The sequence below is a fragment of the Heterocephalus glaber genome, unplaced genomic scaffold (genome assembly GCF_053883595.1).
Source record: "Heterocephalus glaber isolate CG9 unplaced genomic scaffold, H.glaber_assembly_v1.0 deba00000901, whole genome shotgun sequence".
NCBI classification, from domain to species: Eukaryota; Metazoa; Chordata; class Mammalia; order Rodentia; family Bathyergidae; genus Heterocephalus; species Heterocephalus glaber.
The window spans coordinates 7,021,326-7,045,418 of record NW_028258171.1 but is presented as its reverse complement, the minus strand read 5'-3'; the positions used below and the strand labels follow the sequence as shown (position 1 = coordinate 7,045,418).

Below are 24,093 nucleotides of genomic sequence, written 5' to 3'. Positions count from 1 at the left end.
TATTCTCTATTTCTTACAGTTTGTTGAAGCATCTAGATTATTCTATAAAAATGTTGAGAGTCAGTATGTTTTAGGCAATTACATCTCTCATATTTTTTAACATACTCTTTGTTTCCTGTATTTTTTGTAAGTTAATGGTTGCATCTAGTGGATTGACTGTAGTTTGACTTTGGTGTGGGTTGACAGGATAAAAGAACATTCATAGAGCTAGGCATGGTGGTGCACACATGTAATTCCAGCACATGGGAGGCTGAGGCTGATCGCCTTGGGTTCCAGGCCACCTGGGCTACACAGTGAGTTCAAGGCCAACCTGAACTACAATAGTGAGACCCTATCTCACAAAACAAAAAAACAAAAACAAAAGATGGTGTTCTGTCAAAAGGCCCTCTTTTTGCTGTCAAAGGTCTCTCCTTAATGTGAGGTTAGTAGCCCTTCAGAATCAGGGCCTTTCTTCTGTTAATTCATTAAAGGACGCAGATTAGGTAACATTCTATCATTCCTTGTTCATTTATTAACTGGAGTACTTTCATAGAGAAAAAAACAGTGATACAGTTACCTTGGAAAGTATGATAGATAAATGCTTCTTCCCTTTTATTTATTAGGTTTCAGTTAATGAATTGGTTCATTACCATCTTCCAGTGGTGACTGATGGTTATTTTCTAATTACTGTTTTGAATGTATGGATTTAATGAATCTGATGTGGGTTTTTTTTGGTACCGGGGATCGAACTCGGGTCCTTGTGCTTGCGCAGCAGGCGGCAAAACCACTGAGCTAAATCCCCAGCCCTCTGATGTGTTTTAATAAATTGCAGTTACTATTATTGATCATAAGTTTGTCCCATCTTTGACTCATGAGGGCCTATTTATTTTTATTCCTTAGTTTTTTAAAAAATGACCCCAGTAGTCATGACAATTTTTTCATTTTGCAGCAGGTAAAGACGACAAATTTATCTTGACATCTTCTCCCCAGCCTTGGAATGAACATTTGTCCAAGTTCTGATCCCTTTGAGGGAAATGGTATTTAGGGTCCAGATCTAGGGGCTAGGTGTGCTTTTTACCATTGCAGTGTCACCGTTTCTATGCCTTTTCATTAATCAGAGCTAGGACATATAATTTGTTTTTTTCTATAAAATAATATGCATATATGTATTTTGTATACTGTATATAAATTATGTATTAATATATGTAAATATATGCTGACTTGTTTCCACATATACATTTATTCTGTGTTTAATTAAAAATTAAGAGTACAAGATTTGTACTTAACATCTCCATCCTTGCCTCCTTTCTCCCACACTGAGAATCTCAGATTTTAGTAACCCTAGAGAAATAACAGAATTACAACATCACATGATTACTCATTAGCTTTATAGTGCAATGCATACGCAATAGTTTCAGAATACACATAATACTTTTTTAAAGAGTGTGATTACTGAAAATATAAGACTCCCCTCCCACCACCCCTCATCTTACTAGGGAGTGAACCGTGGGCCTTTGTATGTGGCGAAATCCTCCCATTTTTTATTTTTAAGACAGTTTGCCTTGTCCTCCTAGTGTGCTGGTTTTAAAGGTGTGCATTACTGCGCCCAGCTAAGAATCTTTTAAAAAAAGACATATCCCACTAGAGATGGATTGTCAAATTACTGTTTTAAATTTATTTGGAATATTATGATTAAGCCACAACTAGGTACATGTTTATTTCCTTTTATTTCCAAATTTCATATTGTTTTAAGATTTAATTTATTTTATAATTATGTGAAATACTTTCTGATTTCAAATTAAATCTATAATAGGGCTTACTGTATTCAAGAATGTCTAGCTTCCACTCTCAACAGATGAATGGATAAAGAAAATGTATTTATATACAATGGAATACTATTCTGCCATAAAGAAGGATAAATTTGGGTCATTTGTAGGAAAATGGACGCACCTTGATACATATGTTAAGTAAAGTAAATCAGACATGCAAGCTTAAATATCTCATGGTTTCTCTTATATGAGAAACCTAAAATATAAATAAAGAGGAAAAACATAATAGGAAATACGGAGATAGGGCTTTGGCAAAAGGAATGAGGACTAAGAGATGAAGGGATGGAGGAGTAAGAGGAGGGGGAAGGTGATAAAAAAGAATTAAGATATGTTATGTACATATACCAACTCTCCATGAGGAATATGATCCTTATGTACTATAAATAGGTACTAATAATATATTTTTTAAAAGTCTCTAGGGACCGGGAATTTAGCTCAGTGGTGCCGCCACCTGCCCTGCAAGCACAAGGACCCAAGTTCGATCCCTGGTACCAAAAATAAAATAAAATAAAAGTCTCTCTCCCCTTCAGCTAGTTCCTTCTCTCCTCTTATAACATTTAAAAAGTTAATACTCTCACATATATATGTATATATACATACATATATATATGCATATGTGTGTATTTGCAACCTCTGCTTTCTTAAATAACTAATAATATGCTATACATACTTTTCCTTGCTTGGATTAGAAAGGTCATTGAAGAGTAGTATACATAGAGATTCCTCATTCTTTTTCACTACTGCATAGTACTCTACTCTTCTGATTTGCCAGTTTTTCTACCATTCTTTTGTTGCTGGACATTAGGGTTGGTTCTTTTTGGGGGGTTTCTGTTGTTTTGTTGTTGTTGTTGTTTTGGGTTTTTTTGGTACCAGGGATTGAACTCGGGACCTTGAGCTTATGAGGCAGGCGCCAGAACCACTGAACTAAATCCCCGGCGACATTAGGGTTGTTATGAGTCAGTTATTTCTTGTTCTGTCAAATATGAAAAATAAGAAACTTTATATAAAGTATATTCTTGCTTTTTATTTTTTATTTTTATTTATTTTATTTTTAGTACGGGGATCGAACTCAGGACCTTACACTTGCCAGGCAGGCACAGTGCCACTGAGCTAAAACCCCAGCCCTATTCTTGCTTTTATAAATAGACATGCAAGTATTAGCCTTATGCTTTTGTAGTTTATTTTATTTATTTATGTTTTTGAGACAGGGTCTTTATGTAGTTTAATCTGGCCTTGAACACACTTGGTAGTCCAGGCTGGCCTCGAACTCCTGGTGATCCTCCAGCCTCAGCCTCCCAAGTGCTGGGATTACAGGTGTGCACCACCATGCTTAGCTGCATTTGTATTTTTCGATAAATTATGAGAAAGACCTATCTTTGTTGGTCAAAAGGACAAATGCAAATGTAATTTTGATAGATTTCTCCAGATCTGTCTTTAAAGTTCTTGCATCATTTTATTGTAAGTTCTTTTTTTTTTTTTCCTTCTACCAGGGATTGAACTCAGGACTTTGCGCTTGCAAGGCAGGTGCAGCACCACTGAGCTAAATCCCTGACCCTTATTTCATTTTATATTTGCACAGCAATGAGAGTAACTTCATCACAATGTAGCTAACAGTATATTGTCAAGAGAGAACTGTTAACTCCCTGTAATTTTATCTTAAGTGAAATGAAGCGATTTTTCATGTGGTTAAAAGCCATTTGCATTATTAACCATCTATTCACTTCTCTGGTCATTTTTTCCTTACAAGGCCAGGGAATTTTAGAAATGTTTTATATATTATATACATTTTATATATATGGGAAATATTTTTTTTGGCATATATATTTCTACTTAAGATTTCTTTATTCAGAATGTTTTTCATTTATACCTTTGATCCACTTGAATTTATCCTGGAGTGTGTGGAAGGGATCTAATTTTATTTACTTCCATATGTTTAGTTATCCTGACACATTTACTTAAGCACATGCTCTATTGCTGAGCTATACTCCCCATGACATATTTACTTAAAAATTCCTCTACTCCCCACAGATTTTGAGATGCTGCCTTTATCATATAGCAAATATACATATATAAATGATCTATTTCTTTATTTTCTGTTCTATGCCATTAACCTATTTTTTCCCCTATATACATTCTCATGTAGTTCTGTTTAATCCACCATAAATCTCACAAAGTTCAAGTATAGAAGAAATAATTTGCCCAGTGTTGTACAGCTGTTAAGTACCAAAGGTAGATTTGAGCCTAAATGTCTCTGACTCTGAAATTTAGACTTTTATTCATTGTTTTTTCTTGTTCTTTCTGTTATTTACCCTTCCTTCTGAAACTTGTCCATGTAAAACTGATCATTTCTGAAGATCAGAAATGTTGCTTCTTTGAGTAACTTAGTCAAAACCCAACCTAGTCACAGTTGTAATTCATCATTTTGAATGAATGACAACTATAATTGGCAATAATATTTCAGCACTTATGTTAGAAATAGTTTAACTGGTTTCCAACTGTTAGCATGCATAACAATCACCTGGGGAGTTTTCATCCCCCCAGGGTGAAGGAGAACAGCAGAGTTTGTCCAGTCTTCTGCTCCACTAGTGTACTCTGATTCTTTACATCTGTGTAGTGCTCAAGAATTTGTATTTTTAGCAGGTCCCCAAGTGATGCTAAAGCTGCTGGGTACAAGGACCGTATTTTGAGGACCACCGTTCTAGAGCTCTGTATCTGAAAAAGTTAAAGGTTTTGAGTTTCTAATTCATATTTCTTGAGAGCAGAAAAAGGGTCTTATCATTTATAAGAATGCTATAATGCAAGCCTACTGAAATTTAAGTTGCTTATTTTTAACCTTGGTCTTTAAAGTTTTTAGTTGGAATTGTTTTGATTGTGCCTTAAAAGTCTTAAACTTTATTCCTCAGTTCTTAAAAGGGATGAACATTATATCTTTTGGTTTCAGTATGATGATGTGTATGCTTAGATGTTCTTTTGTAGTTAATCTTTAGCAGGGCCCTTACGTTGACTTTTTTTTTTTTTTTTTTGGTACCAGGGATCGAACTTGGGACCTTCCTTCCGCTTGCGAGGCAGGTGGCGGCACCACTGAGATAAATCCCCGGCCCTGTTGACTTATTTTTAAATTTTTGATAGTTTTTTATTATTTTGGAGGAAAATAAACTGTGATGCTTCAAATGAATAGACTACTTCACTTACTAGTTGCCGTGGTTAAAAAAAAATGTTGTAGCTGGGAGTGGTGGTGCACACCTGTGATCCTAGCACTCAGGAGGCTGAGGCAGGAGGATCGCCTGGGCTACAAAGTGAGTTCAAAATCAGCCTGATCTACATAATGAGGCTTTGTCTCAAAAAAAACCAAAAAAGAAAAAAAATGTTACAAGTAACTTTTATCCCTTGGTTTTTCATGGGATCACCCTCAGATCTATTTTTCCACTTAGCACTCTCGGTTCCATTACCCAAGTAAGATGTGATTTGAATTTCTTCTCTTCAGAAGGTGTCACCATTCATTTAGATTCCTTTTAAAGGATGGTAACCTAAAAATCTGTGCCCCACATGTAGGCTCACATTTGCAGAAAAACAAAAATGTCCCTAATTTCCTGTGTATTACAGTTCCATTAATGCAGCTTAAGCCCACATAGGCTTTGTTTATTAAAGTAGTACTAAAATTAAAATCACTAAACCCTTTAAAAATGTCCTACAGATGAGTCATTTTTCATTTAAAACGTGTAGTTGCTTTGGAATCTACTATGGAATGGCAACATTTATGCCTCTGAAATTTCTTCAGGTCTTTTTGGATCCTCATTTTGTTATTCAGTGTTTGTACTGGCTCTGCAGCTTCACAGTATCTCCAAAGCTGTACTTTGAGTCTTTTCATCTCGGCCTTTCTAGCACACCCCTAGTCACATCCCTCCAGTCCTCATTCCATTAAGTAGTACATGCTGGGTGTGGTTGTTCAATCAGTTGCTAATTTAGCTAACTGAATTAGGTTATTTTTTTTAGTTTTGTTTTCAAGAAAATCATGAAAGGCAGATTATAAGTTCTTTACTAACGTAGTTAAATTGCAAGTCTATTTTCTTGATATACAAGCTCAACACATTGAAAAACAAAAGCAAGGTTAGTCTGTGACATGTCCTATTATTAGCTCATGTATACTAGGATTAGACATCTTTGCATCCTCAATTATAGGATTTACTGACTTACTTTTGAAAATAGTCTCCAGTTTTGTAGCACTGGTGATGATTCAGGGATTTCATTTGCATGTTCTTTTGAATATCTTGGAACACAGATGTTGTCTGAGAGAGATATGAACTTACAAATATCTATGTCTTCATTTTCAATCCTCCCTCTTATTTTTCATATCCATTTACCTTTCCCTTTGTTAATTCTTCGCTTTCCAGTCTGAATATAATTCTTGTTAAATTAGAAAAATGAGAGACAAAAGGGGTATGTTTTGCAAAATAACACAGGTAAAGTTAATTTTGACAAATTTTGAGAATGTGAATTGGAGAAAGGGAGATGAGGGAAGAGAAAGGCTATAGACAATGTAGCATGTGCTAAGAAAACATTTGGAAGATAGCTGGTTTTTATTTATGGATGAAAAAAATCAATACTTTGATTAAGAAATGTACCGATTTCATCTAAAAATATTTGACCCAGTTGGGACTAAAATTATCTTCTATTTCTAATTGCCTTATGTAATACTGTACACTTGAAACTTACAGTTTGGCCTGTTTAAATTATCTGATTTGATCCTCAAAAGCTTTGTGAGGTGTATGTTTTGGCCACTATTGTGATTCCTATTTTGCAAATAAGGAAGATGAAGATGAGAGATGGTAGAGTTAACTAGATATAAAATAGGACTGTATTATTAACTCTGTCACCTGTTTTCTATAACATCTTGCCTTTCTTGTTATTCACTCTTCATTTTTCATTCTAGATACTAACTTTCTTATAAAAATTGAAGCAAAAGGAAATTTCTAAAGGTCAGTACCATAGAAACAGAACATATCCATGTCTAAATGTAACACCTTCTGATTACTGGCTTCTCAATAGTATTCTATTTTAAATAGAAAGAAAGTTGCTATTGGAAGACCAAGAAATTTCTTTAGACTTGTTCACTCCATGATTGAAATGATACTGAGAATTTTTATGGTAGATGTGTTAGGATTATTTGGAGAGATCAAATGTGGAGGATGGTTATCAGCTGTAAGGAGGCAATATTAGTGTAAATTGTTAACAACTTAAAATTCACTGTGAGACAAATGTGAAGTAGTGGAAGTTTTTGGTGAAGATAAAGATTTCAGTGTTTGGATTTTCAAATTTAAAAACCAGAAATGAAATGCTATATTTTCCCAGTCCACCCAGTACTTATATTCTTTAATAGTGTTCAAAACCTTTTAATTTGGTAATGCTTTTAAGATAGGAATGAAAGCTACTTTACTGGTATCTCCATAACTTGTATTTGAGTTGTGAGTGAGAGAGGGAGGAAATAGGTCGTGTTATATAGGTGTCTTCTGCTCCCTTTGTTCTAGGCAATTGCTAGGATCAGTTTGAAGTATCCATGTAGTAAATTCTTACGGCTGCTGTAACAGATTATCACAAACTCAGTTGCTTAAAACAGCAGAAATGTATTCTTTCACAGTTCTAGAGGCCAGAAGTCTGAAATTAGTACACATTGGTAGACATCCTCTTCTACCTGGTGGTTGCCAGTGTGCCTTAGTGTATGGCTGCAGCCCTCCAGTCTCTGCTTCTGTAGTTACTCTATAGGGCTTTACTCACTTTGCCTGTGTCAGGTCTGCCTCTACCTTCCCATAAGGCACGCTGATTGCATTTAGGGTCCGCCTGGGTAATCCAGTTTAACCTCCCCATGTCAAATCCTCTATCCACATCTGCAAAGTCCTTTTTTGCCATATAAAGTAACATTCACATATTCCAGAGGTTACGATGGGAACGTCTTTTGGAGAGCCATTTTCTGCCTGCCACAGTACTTACTGTTTCTCCAGTTTTTCTTTTCTTTTTTTTTTGGTACTGGGGATCGAACTCAGGACCTTGCGCTTGCAAGGCAGGTGCCAGAACCACTGAGCTAAATCCCTGGCCCTCTCCAGTTTTTCTTTTTCCTTATTTTATTCTTTTTCATCTTCTAGATATATAAGTAGACTGAGTGTGTTTAATCTGAGTTTATGATGAGGGGTTGAGTTGCTATGGTATAGATCGGTAAGTGAGTCTTACTGTCCTCACTGTAGAACACTGGATTCTGCTCTCAATAATTTGTTGTTGTAGAATTAATTGACAGCACTGATGACTTTGTTAAATTATTGAAAGTTAAGGTAAAGGATTTGAATTAACATGAAATTTTTTTCCAACCAAAGGCACTGGTCTTATCATTGATAAACAACTAGCTAGTGTTGTTTCAAAATGAATTTTGCCTTAGCAAGTCCCCCCCCATATTTCCATTTTCAGTGATAGCTCAAACTTGAGTTTATTTTTAATTTTACTAGTACATATTAGTGGTATATAGTGATTACATTCATCATGGGGATTTGCTACATGAACATAACACATCTTAATTCTTTTTAGGTCCCCTTCCCCACCTTCTACCTCCCTCTACTTTTTGATTCCCTTCTCTTTATCAGATTTGAATTTAATGAAGGGGAATGGAAAGATTTGGCAGTTTTGATCCAGAGGTCCATTATCCAAAGAGCTTTATGACCTGGGGAATATTATGTAACATTTTGGGACTGCATCTCCTAATAGCTGTAACAAAGGAGTTTAATTACATGATTGTTAAATTCTTTCTAACTCTGAAAGTCCTTTTTCTAGTAGCTAGTGCTTAAAAACCAAGAAACAGGCAAATAAGCAAGAAATTTGAGTTATGTGGTATTATTTGAAGCACAGTTATATTGGCATGATTATTTGGAAATAACTGTCCACACTTTTTGTTTTTCTGTAGATGGACCACACATCCCCAACCTACATGCTTGCTAACTTAACCCACTTACATTCTGAACAACTTCTGCAGGGCTTGAATCTTCTTCGTCAGCATCACGAACTCTGTGACATCGTTCTTCGTGTAGGTGATGTTAAAATTCATGCTCACAAAGTGGTACTTGCCAGCATCAGCCCATATTTCAAAGCAATGTTCACCGGAAATCTTTCAGAAAAAGAGAACAGTGAGGTTGAATTTCAGTGCATTGATGAAACTGCCCTCCAGGCCATTGTGGAGTATGCCTATACAGGGACTGTTTTTATTTCTCAGGACACAGTTGAATCTCTTCTTCCAGCTGCAAACCTACTCCAAATAAAGCTTGTCCTGAAAGAATGTTGTGCGTTTCTTGAAAGCCAGCTCGATCCTGGTAATTGTATTGGAATTTCTCGTTTTGCAGAGACGTATGGTTGTCACGACCTTTATTTAGCAGCCACTAAATACATATGCCAAAATTTTGAAGCTGTTTGTCAGACAGAAGAGTTTTTTGAGCTTCCGCACTCTGATTTGGATGAAATTGTTTCCAATGACTGTTTGAATGTGGCTACTGAAGAGACTGTTTTTTATGCATTGGAGTCTTGGATCAAGTATGATGTACAAGAACGCCAGAAATACTTAGCACAGCTACTAAACAGTGTACGGTTACCATTGCTGAGTGTTAAGTTTCTCACAAGGCTGTATGAAGCAAATCATCTTATTCGTGATGATCACACTTGTAAACATCTTTTGAATGAGGCCCTAAAGTACCACTTTATGCCTGAACACAGACTCTCTCATCAGACAATCTTGATAACACGACCTCGCTGTGCGCCCAAAGTACTTTGTGCAGTAGGAGGAAAATCTGGACTCTTTGCCTGTTTGGATAGGTAAATAGAAGGCTTTCTTAAAGGAATGATGCTAACGGATTTTGTGCTTTTTAAATGTGCTCATTTTTGGTATTTTCAAATAATTTTTTTACTTTATTTGCTTCTTTTTAATTTTTTCACTTCCTCCTAAAATATCTACATAGTTGTTTTAATCACATTGCCATCCATTCTTTACAATACTCTCAATTATTAACCCTCCTCCATCCCCAAGCATGTACCTTTATCCGTCCTAGTTACTCAGTTTTTCTCCCTCTGAAACCATTTACATCTTCATTTGGATCAGACCAGGTTGGAAGGGAGATTTATTATTGTCAGATATATCAGAAGTACTAAAAAAGAGCTAGCTACATACCTGTGGTAAGGGCAGACTGGGGACAGGAATGAGTTTGAGTCAAAGAGTTAATTAGAAGAATTGTCATAGAAATGAGACAAAAATAGGATACTGTTGTAAATCATGGAGTTTATATGCTGTTTATTATTTTCTTCACCGTATTTTTTTTAAGACAATAGTAAAAGTTGCTTTTTTTTTTCCCTAACAATTTAGAGCAAGGGCTGTCAGACTTTTCTTTTTTTTTTTTTTTTTTTCTGGTACCGGGGATCGAATTCGGGTCCTTGCACTTGCGAGGCAGGTGGTGGAACCACTGAGCTAAATCCCCGGCCCATGTCAGACTTTTCTTTAAAGGGCAAAATAGTAGATATTTTAGACTCTGTGAGCTACATGGCCTGTGTCAAATCTACCCTGCTCTGTAGTGTGAGAACAGATACAGACAATGGATAAATGAATGCGCATCAGAGTGTTTCATTAAAACTTTACAAAAATAACTCATGGGCTGAACTTAGCCTGTGACCATACATTGCCAACCCGTGATTTAGACCATTAAGTAACCTTTAGATTGAATATATAGCTTGATATTTCTTTGCTTTTTCCTTGGGTAGAATTGCTTCATGACTTTTGTGTTTGATATGGTTCTTTAAAACTGGATTTCTTTCTGGTTATTTACAAAACATTGGTAGATTGTTTTTTTTTTTATATGATGGTAGGGAGTTATTAATGTTTCATTAGTGGTGACTTACACATTCTGAATCTTTAAAAAAGTTTCACTATACATTTTAATTATAATAGAAAACTGGTATCGTTGAGATTGGGCTACAAGTAGGGCATTAATTATGGTAGTTTACAGAAATTGATTGTTTAATTCTTTTTTTTTTTAAGTTCTTTTATTGGTACATTTTAGGTATACAATTCACTTACATTTATCATTGGGTGTTTGTACCTGTACATGATATATCTTGGTTCTTTTTTTTTTTTCCCATTACCTGTGCACCCTTTACCCCCTCTGCCCTCCCCTATTGACATAGATTTCGTTTCCTTTTTTTTTTTCTTTTCTCATAGTTTTTCCTTTCCCTCTTTTCCTTTCCCCTTCCCCTCCCTTCACTCCTTCCTCTTTGGACCTTTTTTCCTATTTCAAATTATCAATTGTTCATTTTAATCATTTTAACCCTTGTTTATACTATCAGTTTCTCACACTAGTGAAACTATTCAGTATTTACACGTGTGTCCTATTTATTTCACTTAAGAGTATGGCCTCAATATGCACCCATTTAGCTATAAATGACTCTAGTTTTTCATTCTTTATGGCTGAGTAGTACTCCATTTTATAAAAACACCACATTTTCTTTATCCAGTTTCCAGTTGATGGGCACTTGGGCTGCTTCCAAGCTTTAGCTATTACAAACTGTGCTGCTATGAACATGGGTGCACATATATCACCGTGGTATGATTCTTTTAATTCTTTTGGGAAGATACCCAGCAGGGGAATAGGTGGGTCAAATGGGACCTCTAGTCCTAATTCTTTGAGGTATCTCCATACTGACTTCCACAGTGGTTGCACCAGTCTGCACTCCCACCAACAATGGAGAAGGGTTCCTTTCTCTCCACACCCCCGCCAGCATTTGTTATTTGTTGATTTCTTGATAGCAGCCATTCTTTGTGGAGTGAGGTGGAATCTCACTGTTGTTTTCATCTGCATCTCTCAAATGACCAATGATGTTGAACATTTTTTCATATATTTGTTTGCTGCTTTTACTTCTTTGTCTGAGAAATGTCTGTTCATTTCAGATGCCCATTTTTGAATTGGGTCTTTGAATTTGGGGGGTCTGATTTTTTTCAATTCTTTATATATTCTAGACAGTAGTCCTTTGTCTGAGGTACAGCTGCTAAAAATTTTTTCCCATATTGTAGGTTGTCTGTTAGCTCTGTTGGTGGTTTCTTTTGCAGTGCAGAAGCTTTTTAATAAGATGAGATCCCAGTTGTTGATTCATTCTGCTAGTTCCCATGCTATTGAGGTTTTGTTCATGAAGTCTTTTCCTATGCCTATGTCTTCAAGAGTTCTACCTAATTTATCTTCCAGCAAGTTTAGTGTTTCTGTCTTAATAGTTATATCTTTAATCCACTTCGATCTTAGTTTAGTGCACGGTGATAGGTATGGGTCTAGTTTCAATCTCTGGCAGGTTGAAATCCAGTTTTTCCAGCACCATTTATTAAATAAGCTATCTTTCCTCCAAAGATGGTGATTGGCTCCTTTGTCAAAGATGAGGTTCCTGAGCATGTCTGGAGTTGTTTCTGCATCTTCTAATCTATTTCACTGATCCTCAGGTCTGTTCCTTTGCCAGTAACATGCTGATTTTATCATAGTAGCTTTGTAGTATAGTTTCAAGTTGGAGATTGTGATACCCCCTGCCATGTCTCTGTTGCCCAGAATTGCTTTAGCTATTCTAGGTCTCTTCTGGTTCCAAATGAATTTTTGGATTGTTTTCTCTAGTTCTGTGAAGTATATTGTTGGAATTTCAATTGGCATTGCATTAAATCTATATAGTAGTTTTGGAAGTATGGCCATTTTCATTATATTGGTTCTTCCTACCCAGGAGCAAGGGATATCTTTCCATTTTCTTGTATCCTCTTCGATGTCTTTTTTCAGAGTGCTGTAGTTTTCAGTGTAGAGGTGTTTTGCTTCCTTTGTTAGATTGATTCCTAGATATCTCATTTTTTTGGATGCTATTGTAAAAGGAATTGTTTCCCTAATTTCTCTCTCAGTGAGTCTGTTATTTGTGTATAAGAAGGCTATTGTTTTTTGAGTGTTGACCTTGTATCCACCTACTCTACTGAATCTGTCAATTAAGTCTAGAAGTCTTTTGGTGGAGTTTTTTGGGTCTTCTATGTAAAGTATCATATCATCAGCAAATAATAACAGTTTAACTTCTTCTTTTCCCATCTTTATTCCTTTTATTTTTTTCTCTTTTCTAATTGCTGTGGCTAATGTTTCCAGAACAATATTGAACAGGAGTGGTGATAGTGGGCATCCTTGTCTTGTTCCTGATTTTAGTGTGAAAGTTTTCAGTTTTTGACCAGTTAGTATGATATTGGCTGTTGGTTTTTCATAGATAGCCTTAATCAGGTTAAGATAAAAACCTTCCAGTGTTCTGTAGGGTTTTTATCATGAATAGGTGCTGGATTTTGTCAAATGCCTTTTCTCCATCTATTGAGATGATCATATAGTTTTTGTCCTTGACTCTGTTAATATGGTGTATTACATTTATTGATTTATGAATGTTGAACCATCCTTGCATCCCTGGGATAAATCCAACTTGGTCAGGGTGTATGATTTTCTTGATGACCTTCTGTATTGTTTGCCAGTATCTTGTTGAGGATTTTTGCATCTATGTTCATTAGGGAGATTGGCCTATAGTTCTCTTTTTGGGTTAGGTCTTTCCCTGGTTTTGGAATCAAAGTAACACTTGCTTCCAGGAATGAATTTGGAAGCCTTGCTTCCCTTTCAATTTCCTTGATGAGTTTAAAGAGTAATGATGTTAGTTCTTCTTTAAATGTCTTGTAAAATTCATCAGTGAAGCCATCCAGACCTGGGCTTTTCTTTGTTGGTAAATATTTTATTACATTTTCCATTTCACTCATTATAATTGGGGTATTTAGAATTTCTATATCTTCTTCATTTAACTTTGGCAATTCATATGTATCTAGGAATCTGTCCATTTCGTCTGTGTTTTCCATTTTATTGGAGTAGAGGTTCTTGAAGTGGGTATTGATGATCCTCTGGATTTCTGTTGGATCTGTTGTGACTTCACCTTTTTCATTCTTAATTGCATGTATTTGTCCCTTTTCTTTCCTTTTTTTGATAAGGTTGGCTAAAGGTTTATCGATTTTATTTATTCTTTCAAAAAACCAACTCTTTGATTCATTGATTTTTTTGTATCATTCTCTTAGTCTCCATTGCATTAATTTCTGCCCTAATCTTTATAATTTCCTCTCTTGTACAAGCTTTGGATTCGTTATGCTCTTCTTTTTCTAGGAGCTTGAGGTTCTGCATTAGGTTATTTATCTGAGTTTTCTCTGTTTTCCTAATATGGGCATTCACTGCTATGAATTTCCCGCGTAGAACTGCTTTCATTGTGTCCCATAGATTCCTGTAGGTTGTACTGGCATTTTCATTTACTTGTAGAAACTGTTTAATTTCTTCTTTAATTACTTCTGTGACCCATTGGTTGTTCAAGAGGGAGTTATTCAGTTTCCATGTGTTTGTTGGGGTTTTGCGGTTTCTTATGTTATTGATCTCCAATTTTATTGCATTATGGTCTGATAATATACAGGGGGTAACTTCTATTCTTTTACATTTACTTAGATATGTCCTATGAGCTAGCATGTGGTCTGTTCTGGAGAATGACCCGTGTGCAGCCGAAAGAATGTGTATTCTGATTTTGTGGGGTGGAACGCTCTGTAAACATCTATTAAGTCCATTTGTTCAATAGCTTGGTTCAGTTCTAGAATTTCCCTGTTAGCTTTTTGTCTAGATGATATGTCTATTTGTGATAGTGGGGTATTGAGGTCCCCCACTACAATTGTGTTAGTGTTTATTTGGGTTTTTTTGTCTGTTAATATTTGTTTTGTATAGTTGGGGGCATTTGTATTTGGTGCGTATATATTTAGGATTGTCATCTCTTCGTCTTGGATTGTTCCCTTCACAAGGATGTAGTGACCATCTTTGTTTCTCTTAATTAGTTTTGGTTTGAAATCTACTTTGTCTGCAAATAAGATTGCTACCCCTGCTTTCTTCTGGGTTCCTGTGGCGTGGACAACTGTTTTCCATCCTTTTACTTTCAGTCTCTGGAATTCCTTTTGAGTTAGGTGTGTTTCTTGTATACAGCATATTGCTGGGTTTTGCTTCTTAATCCATTCTGCCAGTCTATTTCTTTTGATTGGTGAATTGAGGCCATTAACATTGAGAGTTATAATTGATAGATATTGATTTATCCTTGTCATGATGTTTTACTTTTGTTGGCTCTTTTATTTCTTATTTTTTCCCCCTTTCCCTTTAGTGTCTTACCTTGCCTGGTGGCTTCCCTCTGTTGGGGCTCATGAAGTTGTGATCTTCATTGCTTTTTTCTAGGATATTGTTTAGAGTTGCTTGTAGTGCTGGTTTGGTGTTCATGAAATTTCTCAGGTGTTCTTTGTCATGGATGTATCTAATTTCCCCATCGATTTTGGAAGATAATTTTGCAGGATACAACAGTCTAGGTTGGAAGTTATTTTCTTTTAGGGCTTGAAATACTTCACTCCAGGCTCTCCTTGATTTGAGGGTTTGTGTTGAGAAGTCTGCTGTGATTCTGATGGGCTTTCCTTTGTAGGTGTTTTGTTTCTTTTCTCTAACTGCTTGTAGGATTTTGTTTTTCTGTTGGGTTTCTGGGATCTTGACTTTTATATGTCTAGATGTAGATTTTTTTTGATCATGGCTAGTTGGAGCTCTATATGCCTCACTTATCTGTATGTCCAATTCTCTACCTCTGTCTGGGAAGTTTTCCACTATTACTTCTGTGAACAGTTTTTTTATGTCAATCGTACTTTATCCTGTTTTCTCATGGACTCCTATCAGCCTTATGTTATTGTTCTTTGCATCATCTAGCAGTTGTTGGATTGATTTCTCATGGTCCCTTACTATTTTTAAGAAATCTCTATTTTCATGGTCTCTAACCACGATCCTGTCTTCTATATCTGATATTCTATCTTCAGATTCCCTTAATCGGCTGTGGATACTTTCAGTGGAGTTTTTGATCTCCTGAATATCTGTTTGAATCTGTTTCATGGATTCCATTTCTTTCTTATGTTGGGCGATCATGGTTTCCATTTCTTTCTTATGCTGGGTATTCATGGCTTCCAGCATGTTTCTGAGCTCATCTATTTTTTTATGTTTCTATTCTAGATCCTCTAATCATGTCTTTCACTCTGCTCTCCATCTCTGCGGATATCTGGGAGATTATTTCTGTTTTGAATTTTTCTAGAGCCTCATTCATCTGTTTTGTTACTTCCTGTGCTATCAGTTCAGGGTATCCAGGTGGTTGGTTATGGGACTTTTCCATCTCATTTCCCCCAGAATTTGCATTTTGTGGGGTGGAATTCTGAGTTTGTGCCTTGCTTAAATGTTTTCTCATTTTTGTTTTTGGTACTGTCCTTAGTTTAACTCCTGGATTGATAGTTTGAAATTGCTTATTGTAGGTATCTTTGTTGCTTGTAATTAGAACCCTTATGAAATGATTGCTTCTCAGAGGTGTCTTCCAGATATAGCTGGTCTTTTTTGTTTGTTTTTATAGCTGGTCTTTAAGTTTTGAGTCTCTAATGACTCTAAGGCTATCTCATTTTCCTTATACTAGGAAGGTTCATTGACTAGATCAATGCCAACACCTTAGCCCAAGTGATACAATCAGCAACACCATTGCATCAAGTACATCTTTGAAAATGACATTTTGTGGTAGTTATTAATCTGTCACCTTTAGCTGTGTGAATTAAATCAAGATCAAGGACCAACCCAACATATAGTGAATAAACTCTTCAATATAACAACTTTACCCTTTGGGATGGGGAGTTAGAAGGGGTTGGGGAGGGAGGGATAGATGGAAAGAAGGATAGGGGAAGGTTAGCTGTGTGGTCAGAGGACACAGATGACAAGGAAAAAGAGAATAATAGGAAAATAAAGAAGAACTCTGAATGAGGACCAAAACAGGGACAAAAAGAGAAGATGAACAATGTGGGAGAGCAAGAGAGTGAGTGTAAGAGAGAGAGAAAGGAAAGAGAAAAGAAAGAAGAAAAGAAAAAGAGAAAAACAAATATTTGCAAGGAGTAGGGGAAAAAATTAAAGATAAGAGGAGCAAAAGAAAAGAGAAAAAAACAAAATATTAAAACTAATTTTGGGAATAAAAAATAACCATGAAGATGAAGGGCCTCTTTCAGGGTATGTCTCTGCTGCCACAATAGAAAACGTGGGTTGCAGTGTGCAGATATAAGTCAATGAGTCTCAGCAAGCTAGTCGCAGACCCATGAGATTCAGGCAGATTTCTGGCTGCAAGTCCCAAGTTGAGCTCCCTGTCCTCCTGTATGGTTGAACTCTGCAGAGTTGTATTGCAGGTTCCAGCTGCCCTTCCCCAGAAGATAGTCCCGGTCCTGATGGGAGATGAAGATGACTGCAACTTACCCAGTACAGTGGTCTGGTGGTCCGGTGTCCTCTGCGTCTTTGTAGTGTGGAACTAGGTGGCTGTACAGAGGAGCAGGAGTAGGGTGCTGTTCAGATTGCTGCCAGGGCGAGGGCTGATTCGGCGCGTTCTGCGTGACCCCTGGCATTGCTATGGTGTCCGCAGACCTGCCTGTCTGCAGCGGGCTGATTGGGGCTTTCCGCGCAACTCGGGGCGTTGCTACGGCTTCCCGATTGTTTAATTCTCAAAGGCTTGAATTATTGGGATGAAGTAAATAACTAATATCATAAAAAAATTTCAAATTTGCATGTATATTGCAAAAAGTCTGTTTGGCTCTTGGTTTCTCAAATATTGAAAATAATGAGTATAAGTTGTTGAAGAGGCATAAAGCTGTTCATAGCTTTAGATCTAGTTACTAATCTTTTGTCTTTGAATCTGTCATAATAAAATTTGAAAATTAAAATATCATAGGGCTGAGGATTTAGCTCAGTGGTTTCGCCGCCTGCCTTGCAAGCGCAAGGACCTGAGTTCGATGCCCGGTACCAAAAAAAGAAAAAAAAACCCCATATATATCATTTTCACAGAGCTGTTTATCGCAGGATTATTTATAACTATGAAAAAATTGGAACCAAGCTGAATCATTATTCAATTTAACGCTACAAACATTTTTAAATACCTGAGCATCAAATGCTACTAAATAATGGAGCTTCAGAAATGTCTTAATTTAGTAAAGGAGAAAAGTATTTATATAGATAATTATAATACAAAGTGTTAATACAAAAATAAAGATAATTCTGTGCATTATTAAGGAGAGGCATTTATCCTGTCTGGGGAATTTGTAGAGGAGTTTGTAGAGAAGTTAATGTCCTGGGTGAATGTTGAAAGCTAAGAGCCATGTGAGGGTCACAGGAAAATGTGCAAATGGGTTATGCAGAGAACTAAAAGCTGTTTGGTACTGGAAAGTATAAAGTTCTAACAAAGTCAAGCATTGGTTAATATGGGCCAAGTCAAAGAAGTTATTGTATGCGGTGATGAAAAGAAGACTAATTTTTATGTGTATTGCAAAGGATTTTAAAGAGGGTATATGAAGATTGAAGGAATAGGATTAGTATCAGAGATTAGATAACAGGCTAATTTAGAAAGTATAAACAAGAGATTTTTCAGATCCTGGGGTAGAGTATAAATAGTAAAAAATGAAGAATAGCACATTAAGTCATGTTTTAAGAGTAAATTGACAGGATTTGGTGTTTGGTTGGATATAGAGAAGGGATGGTGAAGAAGAAAGCAAAGATGAATGAGATTTCTTGATTACTTGACTTGTTGAATGGTTGTGTATTGAGAATAGAGGAGGAAGAGGAGAAGGAACCACTTTTCAGGAAAAAGTAATTTTTGCAGTTTTAGTCATACTAAAATATTTATTAACTATCCAAGTATCTAGGTATGGTGGTACATACCTAGAATTCCAGCTACTTGGGAGGCTGCAAACAGGAAGATTGTGAGTTTGAAGCTAGCCTGGGCAACTTAGTGAGACCCTGTCTGAAAATAAAAAGGGCTGGGGATATAGCTTAGTGCAAAGGCACTGGGTCCAATCTCCAGTTTAAAAAAAAAAATAGGGGAGCTGAGGATTTAGCTCAGTGGTTCCATCACCTGTCTCACAAGTGCAAGGACCCAAGTTTGATCCCCGGTACCCCCCCCCAAAAAAAATTGAAGTAAAGAATAGTCTACTACTAACTGGATGTGAGTACATAGCTCAAAGAAGTGACCAGGGCTGGAATTGGAAGTCATTAATATATAATCTAATTTAAAAGTATAAATTAAAACCATAAAGTCTGTGATGGTCTTTTTGACTGGTTTAAGTGTCCCTCCTTTCTGCCCATTAAGAACATATAGAAAGGAAAAAGTATAGTGAGATCCTGGCTCAAAAAAAGGGGGGCTGGGGATTTAGCTCAGTGGCACCACGCCTGCCTCGCAAGCACAAGGTCCTGAGTTTGATCCCCGGTATGGAAAAAAAACAAACAAAACGAGTTAAAACCAAGGAAACAAAGCAAACAGAAAGAGACATTTAAAAATTAATATCCTGGGCCAGGGATTTAGGTCAGTGGTTTCACTGCCTGCTGCACAAGCGCAAGGACTCGAGTTCGATACCCGGTACAAAAAAAAAAAATTAATATCCTTTAAAAAAAGGTGTGTGTTTAGAAAAAAAGAAAAAAGGATTGATTAATGAATGAAAATCAGCAGGTATTAACATTCAAAATCAAGTCACCAAGAACAATTTTAGAGGTAAGAGAACCAAGAGCAAAGTGTCATGAAAGCCAAGGAATTTAAGTATTGTTTATAATTTACCCTGTCTGTGGTATTGTTATAGCATCAGAAAACAGACTAAAACAGAAAAATTGGTACTAAAAAGTGAGGCTGTTGTTATAACAAATACCTGAAAATATGAAAGTAGCTTTGGAAGTGGGTAATGGGTAGATGGTGAAACAATTTGGAGGAGCGTGCTAGAAAATGTCTAGAGTACTATGAGAGCATTTAAGAATGATTCTGGTGAGGGCTCAGAAGAAGAAAGCCATAAGGAAAGTCTGAGTCTTCTTCAAGATTAACCTACATGGTTGTGTGGCCAGAATATTGGTGGAAATATCAGCAGTAAAGGCCATTGGCATTGGAAATTGGAGTAAAGGCTATCCTTGTTATACAACTGCAAAGAACATGGCAGAATTGTATCCATGTCCTAGGACCTTATGGATTATGGAACATAAAAATGATGAACCAGGATATCTGGTAGAATTTCTAAGAAGCAAAGCATTTAAGCAGCTTAAATGCTTTCTCTGTGGCTACTTTGACATCCATACAGTGAAATATGAGGGGAGGCTGTGGGGTTAGCTCAGTGGTAAAGGGCATGTTTAGCATGAGCAAGGCCTTGGGTTCAATCCCCAGCACCACCAAAAAAAAAAGAGGGAAAGAAATTACTTAAAAACAAAATTTACAATTAAATGAGTAACAAGTGGAAAGATTAGGAAAATCATACCCTGGCCATGTAAAGAAAAGTTACTGTTCCACACAAAACACAAAAAGCTGTGCCCAAGTGATCGGCACTGGCTAAAGACATTAACTTGGATACAAGGGAGCTCAGTTACTGTTCATCAAAATAATCAGAGAAAGACCCAGAAGACATTTCAGAGTTCTTTGAAGCTGCCCCTTACATCCCAGGCCCAGGGCTCTAGGAGGACAGAGTGCCTAAGAGGGACAAGCTCCAGGCATCCTCCACAGAATGGCTGCTGGGGCTCCCTGCATTCCAACGCAGAACTTCTTGACTACCCTATCGTGGTTCAAGCATGCTCAATTCCATTTTGATCCACTGCTGTGGCAGGTGCATGTGGTAAACCTTGGCAGTGTCCACATTGGTGCTAATTCTGCAAGATTGGGAATGCAGATCTCTGGAGTCATAACCTCTGAGAAAGTTGTAGACAGCTTGGGGGCACCGACAGAGACTTGTGGTAGGGGCAGAGCCACTGCAGACAGCACTTTATAGGACAGTGCTGAGCAGAAATGTTGGGTCAGTGGTGCAGCTGTCATAGAGAGACCCAGTGCAATGCCTGGTGGAGGTATGGGAATGGGACCCCCTAGAGTGTCAACACTAGGGCAATGCCTAGTGGAGTCATGTGAGTGGGAATACCACTAAGACTTCAAAACTGAGCCACTAGCATACAACCAGCCTGGGAGAGTTATAGGCACAAAACTTGAATCCATGAGAGGTTCCAGGTATACTGAACCCAGCAAAGCAATGGAGTCAGGGCTTTCTGAGGCCATGGGGGTCCAACTCCTGCACCAGTGTGCCCAGAAGGCAGGATATAGAGTCAGAGTAGATAATTCTGCAGCGTTATAACTTAATATTGTTTTCCCTTGTTAGGTTTTGTGCTTGGGCCAGTTACCCCTTTCTTTAATTTGCAATGCAAATTCCTATCTCACCATTGTATTTTGGAAACATGGAACTTGTTTTGAGGTCATGAACTCAGGTATAGAGAATTGTTCCTTCAGACTTATCTGTATATGATTTTGGTGGGACTCTGTATTGAATTTTTTTTTTTTTTGGTACCGGAGATCAAACTCGGGAACTTGCACTTGGTTGGCAGGCGCCAGAACCACTGAGCTAAATCCCCAGGCCCTCTGTATTGAATTTTTGAGTTGATGCTGGAGTGAGTAAAGATTCTTAGAACTATTGGGATGGAATGCATATATTTTACATCATAAGAGAGACATGAATATTGGGGGCCAAGAGCAAAATGCTGTTGTTTGAATGTACACTCCTGAAATTCATGTGTTGGAACCAATCCTTAATGCAACAGTGTTTAGAGGTAGGACCTTTAAGAAGTGATGGGGTAGGGCCGGGGATTTAGCTCAGTGGTTCCACTGCTTGCTTTGTCAGCGCAAGGTCCCGAGTTCGATCCCCAGTATCAAAAAACAAAACAAAACAAAAAAAACAAAAAAAAGAAGTGATGGCATCATAGAGTTACTACACATATAAATGGATTAAGGCCATTATCTGAGGAGTGGGTTGTTATAATGGTAGGGGTGGGGGTTGATCTCTTTTTCAATTTTGTGTGCTATCATTATGTGATGCTTTACACATACCATGATACAGCAAAAAGGCCCTCACCAAATGCAGTCCCTCACTCTTTGACTTTCCAGCCTCAGCAACAGTGAGTGTTGTTTATAATTCTCAGTCTGGTGGTATTCTGTTATTACAACAGAAGATAGACTAAGACATTCTTTTTGTCCTTTGGGGTTTTGAGCCATTGGTCCTGTAATGAGTTAATAGAACTGTTTATCAACCACCACGTATCTTAATCTTTACTGCTTACCCAGCTTAGATTCCATGAACATTACTGTCATCATGTTTTAAAAATACCTCCTTGGTTTCCTTGCCCTCCTTGGTTTCCTTGCCCTTGGTTTCCTTGCCCTTATGTTCCTTCATTATACTTGTAAGGTCAGACTGAGATGCAGTTGAGACCACTGAGGCAGGCAAAGTTCAAGTAATATGCAAAGAGTTTATTGCCATCTGAGTGCAGGTGGGCCAAAGGTGAAAAGGCCATTGGTACTGAGAAGAGGGTGTGCGGTTGATATGGGGGAGTTTAGGTAGGGGAGGGGGCAGTGGTCGAGAGGGTGGAAAATTTTAGAGTCCCATGGATGATGGGCCTGGGGGTGGCTGATAAACTGGCAGCTGCTGGCTCCCTGTTATCTCTATGCTCCTGTGGATGTGGGTAGTGGGTCTGCTTGTGTGTGGGGGGTCCAACTCAGGGGCCTGTCAATACTCATCTAGTTAAAATCATGTCCAGTGCCATAGCTGCACCTGAGCACTGGAAGGCGGCAAGAGAAATACACATGCCCACCTTACCGCATTGCACTTGGGGCCCTCAGCACTCTGCAACAACCACTCTAAAATTTTCCCAGTTTAGTTTACTTCTTAGGATTGTCTCTTACTACCTATTCTCTCTTAAGAACATCCCAAACCCTTTCCAACCCTTAACTGACTACCTTATCCCTTACTCTACTGAAAAGATAGAAGCAACCAAAGAACTACTATACCACATCTTCTCATCACCAAATCTATTATTTCCACCTAAACCAACTTTTCCACTTTGTCACATACTCACAAGATTCCATTCCTTCTTTACACAAAGATTTTGCTCTTCTGATGATCCCATCTTTTTCCTGTATCATCATCTCCCAATGTGCTCACTGCACCATTGCCATCAGTATACAAATATTTTTTGGTTTAAGCTCCCTGATTAAGCTACTGTGCTCCTCACAGTCTTTCTGTGCTTCACCTTGTAACTGCCTCCTCAAGTTTTACTCTTTTTAGTAAAAACCATTGGAAATTTGTCTAAACCACTGTTTTCACTTCTCACCTCCCATTCTTTCTTGTGCTTTTCCACTCAAGGTTTATTTCTATCACCTCAATGATATTTCTCTTATTAAAACCAAATTGGTCCCTGACAATGTCATTCTCATTGATACAAATTCACATTTTAAAAACTAGCACTATGACAAAACTAACTATAAATAGACATTGAACAACCATTGAATTAATCACTGTACTTTGGTCATACTCAATAAGAATACATATTTTATGCTATTGTATTGAGTTTGGGGGCATAGGTTAATTTTCCTATTTTGGAGGATAATGAAAATATATGCACAAAATATATATGAGGGTAATCAGATATGCACAAAGGACTTCTATGGTTTGGATGTGGTTTATTCCACAAGGGTGCATGTGTTGATCTTTGGTATGGTGTCCTTGAGGTAATAGGACCTTTAAGAGGTGGGGCTTGGTAGGAAGTCTGTAAGTCAGTTACGGAGGGCACGCCCTTATAAGGAATTGTGGTTTTTCTTTTTTTTGGTACCGGGGATCGAACTCAGGTCTTTGCACTTGTGCAGCAGGTGGCGAAACCACTGAGCTAAATCCCCGGCCCCGGATTGTGGTTTTTCACATGGTGTCCTTGAGTCCTCCAGAGAGGGTTATAAAAAGAGTATACCTGGCCCCACACAGCTGTCTGGCTTCTTGTTTTGAGATTTGATCTCTTCCTTTCACATGTACTCCTGCCATTGTGACAGCATCTGCCATGAGGTCCTCACCAGAGCCAAGTCAGCTAAACACACATGTTGTTTTTTATAAGGTTAGCCTGCTTTGGGTAGTTTGTTACAGTAATGTTACAGTAAACAGTAATGTTACAGTAATGTTACAGTAAACATTACAAAATGGACTAGAACAGAAAATCAGTTAGGAGTAGAGATACTGCCTAATGATCAATACCTGAATATGTGGAAGTGGCTTTTGAATTTGGTAATAGGCAGAGGTTCATTTTGAGGAATAGGCTAGAAAATTCCTAGAATGCCATAAATGAAGAAT

At 37.4% G+C, this 24,093-nt stretch overlaps 1 protein-coding gene across 9 annotated transcripts in view; it reads left to right on the top strand.

Annotated features, from left to right (window-relative positions):
* The window catches only part of Klhl28 (kelch like family member 28), a 45,729-nt gene that overhangs the window by 5,390 nt on the left and 16,246 nt on the right, over positions 1-24,093 (top strand). For 3 of the 9 annotated variants that reach the window (XM_087208041.1, XM_087208040.1, XM_087208042.1), the window contains exons 2-3: positions 4,840-5,104; positions 8,752-9,650. In XM_087208041.1, the coding sequence (XP_087064167.1) occupies positions 4,970-5,104; positions 8,752-9,650 (1,034 nt within the window). In that variant the 5' untranslated portion in view covers positions 4,840-4,969. Of the gene's footprint in view, positions 1-4,839; positions 5,105-6,738; positions 6,785-8,751; positions 9,651-24,093 lie in introns of those variants that run through there. The other 6 variants (XM_021262824.2, XM_004835622.3, XM_004835620.3 and 3 more) reach the window with 3 other exon arrangements.